The sequence below is a fragment of the Palaemon carinicauda genome, chromosome 28 (genome assembly GCF_036898095.1).
Source record: "Palaemon carinicauda isolate YSFRI2023 chromosome 28, ASM3689809v2, whole genome shotgun sequence".
Classification (NCBI taxonomy): domain Eukaryota; kingdom Metazoa; phylum Arthropoda; class Malacostraca; order Decapoda; family Palaemonidae; genus Palaemon; species Palaemon carinicauda.
Genome location: NC_090752.1, coordinates 16,421,815 through 16,425,425, shown reverse-complemented (window position 1 = coordinate 16,425,425; position 3,611 = coordinate 16,421,815). Strand labels below are relative to the sequence as shown.

Here is a 3,611-nt window from a genome sequence, read left to right as displayed (position 1 = left end):
ATGGCACTTAAAACACCTACAAGAGTCACGCACGTAGGAGGCGGTTGGTGGGACACAAAGAGAGACTGGGGGAGTAAACTTGAAAAAAAGTGTTTGGAGAGAGAACAAATTAGGAGAGAATAAAGTCTCTTTGGAGGTTGTTGGGCTGAGTTATGAGTACCTATTAGGCGTTTGGGCGTGGGAGGTCGGTGAAACACGCTGATGACGAACGGGGTCAGAGGCAGGAGTGGACGCATAGAATGAGAGGGGAATGGGGGGAAATGGAGACACTGAAAAAATTGTGAGAAAAATACAATATACATTGAAAGCCGTTACAGATTACGTAGCAATTAACAAGAAATGAAGAAATGTACTCAAAATCAACCAGTATCATTACATATGATTACAGTTTAAATGAAAACCGAAATCGCTATATGCCATTACATATGAGTAAAGTTTAAACGCAAACCGAAATTGTTTTATACCATTACATATGAGTTATGTTTAAATGCAAAGTGAAATTTTTATGTACTAAAGCTTTAATGCAAACCGAAAGTGTCATGTACCATTACATATGAGTTAAGTTTAAATGCAAAGCGAAATTGTTATATACTAAAGTTTTAATGCAAACCGAAATTGTCATGTACCATTAAATATGAGTTATGTTTAAATGCAAACCGAAATTGTTATATACTAAGGTTTTAATGCAAACCGATATTGTCATGTACAATTACATATGAGTCAAGTTTAAATGCAAAGTGAAATTGTTAAGTACTATAGCTTTAATGCAAACCGAAATTGTCATGTACCATGAAATATGAGTTCTGTTTAAATGCAAACCGAAATTGTCATGTACCACGAAATATGAGTTCTGTTTAAATGCAAACCGAAATTGTCATGTACCACGAAATATGAGTTTTGTTTAAATGCAAACCGAAATTGTCATGTACCATGAAATATGAGTTCTGTTTAAATGCAAACCGAAATTGTCATGTACCATGAAATATGAGTTCTGTTTAAATGCAAACCGAAATTGTCATGTACCACGAAATATGAGTTTTGTTTAAATGCAAACCGAAATTGTCATGTACCATGAAATATGAGTTCTGTTTAAATGCAAACCGAAATTGTCATGTACCACTAAATATGAGTTCTGTTTAAATGCAAACCGAAATTGTCATGTACCACTAAATATGAGTTATGTTTAAATGCAAACCGAAATTGTTATATACTAAAGTTTTAATGGAAACTGAAATTGTTATGTACCATTACATATGAGTAAAGTATAAATGCAAATCGAAATTTTTATATACCATCACATATGAGTAAAGTTTAAATGCAAACCAAAATTGTTATATACCATTACATATGAGTAAAGTTTAAATGCAAATCGAAATTGTTATATACCATTACATATGAGTTATGTTTAAATGCAAAGCGAAATTCTTATGTACTTAAGCTTTAATGCAAACCAATAGTGTCATGTACCATTACATATGAGTAAAGTTTAAATGCAAATCGAAATTGTTATATAAACTTCAATATACATATGGCGTTTGACATAAAAACTAAGAACATAGATATCGAATTGTTCTTAGATTAAAAGAACCATGAAAAGATAGGCAGGAATATATTAAAAATTTAAATGCAAAGAGAACAGGTAAATAACAAAATATCTCAAAACCGTGTTTAATGAAGGATGATCTTTAAGAGATTTCGGAAGATGGACTTACAGAGTTTGGGCCATATCTCCCGGCGCTAGGGACAGGGAGGCCATTGAGGAAATGTGTGTAGTATCCTTCCAAGAGGAGAGTCCTGGCCTATTTACACATGAAACAATATCGGAAGACAAAGTAGATGCCCATGAAACAATATCGGACGACAAAGTAGATACTCATGAAACAATATCGGAAAACAAAGTAGATACCCATGAAACAATATCGGAAGACAAAGTAGATACCCATGAAACAGTATCGGAAGACAAAGTAGATACCCATGAAACAGTATCGGAAGACAAAGTAGATACCCATGAAACAGTATCGGAAGACGATGTAGATACCCAAGAAAAAGTATCGGAAGACAAAGTAGATACCCATGAAACAGTATCGGAAGACAAAGTAGATACCCATGAAACAATATCAGAAGACAAAGTAGATACTAATGAAACAATATCGGAAGACAAAGTAGATACCCATGAAACAATATCGGAAGACGAAGTAGATACCCATGAAACAGTATCGGAAGACGAAGTAGATACCCATGAAACAATATCGGAAGACGAAGTAGATACCCATGAAACAGTATCGGAAGACGAAGTAGATACCCATGAAACAATATCGGAAGACGAAGTAGATACCCATGAAACAATATCGGAAGACAAAGTAGATACCCATGAAACAATATTGGAAGGCAAAGTAGATACCCATGAAACAATATCGGAAGACAAAGTAGATACCCATGAAACAGTATCGGAAGACAAAGTAGATACCCATGAAACAGTATCGGAAGACAAAGTAGATACCCATGAAACAGTATCGGAAGACGATGTAGATACCCAAGAAAAAGTATCGGAAGACAAAGTAGATACCCATGAAACAGTATCGGAAGACAAAGTAGATACCCATGAAACAATATCAGAAGACAAAGTAGATACTAATGAAACAGTATCGGAAGACAAAGTAGATACCCATGAAACAATATCGGAAGACAAAGTAGATACCCATGAAACAATATCGGAAGACAAAGTAGATACCCATGAAACAATATCGGAAGACGAAGTAGATACCCATGAAACAGTATCGGGAGACAAAGTAGATACCCATGAAACAATATCGGAAGACAAAGTGGAAACAGAAAGTTACAAAGAACATAGGAAGTGAGCAGAGCAATGTCTTGATCGTCTCATATGCAATTTCCTGAAGTTGAAAAACAAAAAAACATACAAGATTTTTTTTTTCATGAGAGTGATATATTACTTTATGTCAGTGATAATAAAAACAAATAGAAACTCAAAATCAGTACAACTAATATCCTGAGGTATAACACTGCAAGTTGAAGATTTTTGGGATAAAGTGGTATGTAGAAAACTGAAAAAGTAATAAGACTATACTAAATTGAACATATATATATATATATATATATATATATACAGAAAAGTGAAAGAGTAATACCACTACATTGCCATCGCAAGGAAAATCTAGGTTCTGCATAAATTGATTGAAGGATTTTAACATGTCTTTTTTTTTTTTTTTTTTTTTTTGATAATTCGTTAGTTGTTTACATGATTTCGCATATTAATTTTCATTCCATTTCTGAATTTTGACAGTACATATTCCATTTTGAGTGCCTTTTGTTTATGGAATCTGATTTTCAATCTTCTTCCAGTGATTTTAATAGTGTTTTGTCATTTTTTCAGCCGGATGATTAAGTATTATTCTAACGGGTAAAAATGTTCTCCATACCCTCGGAAATATCATTAAGTTACAAAATAATGATAAATAATATTCTTCCTCAAAATGAGTTCGAACTCTTCGAATCTACATATGATAGGCAAGGGGACATGATTGATATCCATCTTGTCTTTTATGTGAGTGTGTGTATGTGTGTATTGTCTTAGACGTACAGCAATTTTG

At 33.4% G+C, this 3,611-nt stretch overlaps 1 protein-coding gene across 1 annotated transcript; it reads left to right on the top strand.

The window, feature by feature from the left end:
- The first annotated feature begins 1,763 nt into the window (after positions 1-1,763).
- LOC137621695 (otolith matrix protein OMM-64-like) lies at positions 1,764-2,858 on the top strand. Its single transcript, XM_068352211.1, has one exon. It carries the CDS (start codon positions 1,764-1,766, stop codon positions 2,856-2,858), a length of 1,095 nt encoding a protein of 364 aa, XP_068208312.1.
- Positions 2,859-3,611: the final 753 nt, after the last annotated feature.

Excerpts from the sequence above, each read along its gene's own strand:
- LOC137621695 (XM_068352211.1), top strand. The coding sequence starts at position 1,764 with ATGTGTGTAGTATCCTTCCAAGAGGAGAGTCCTGGCCTATTTACACAT.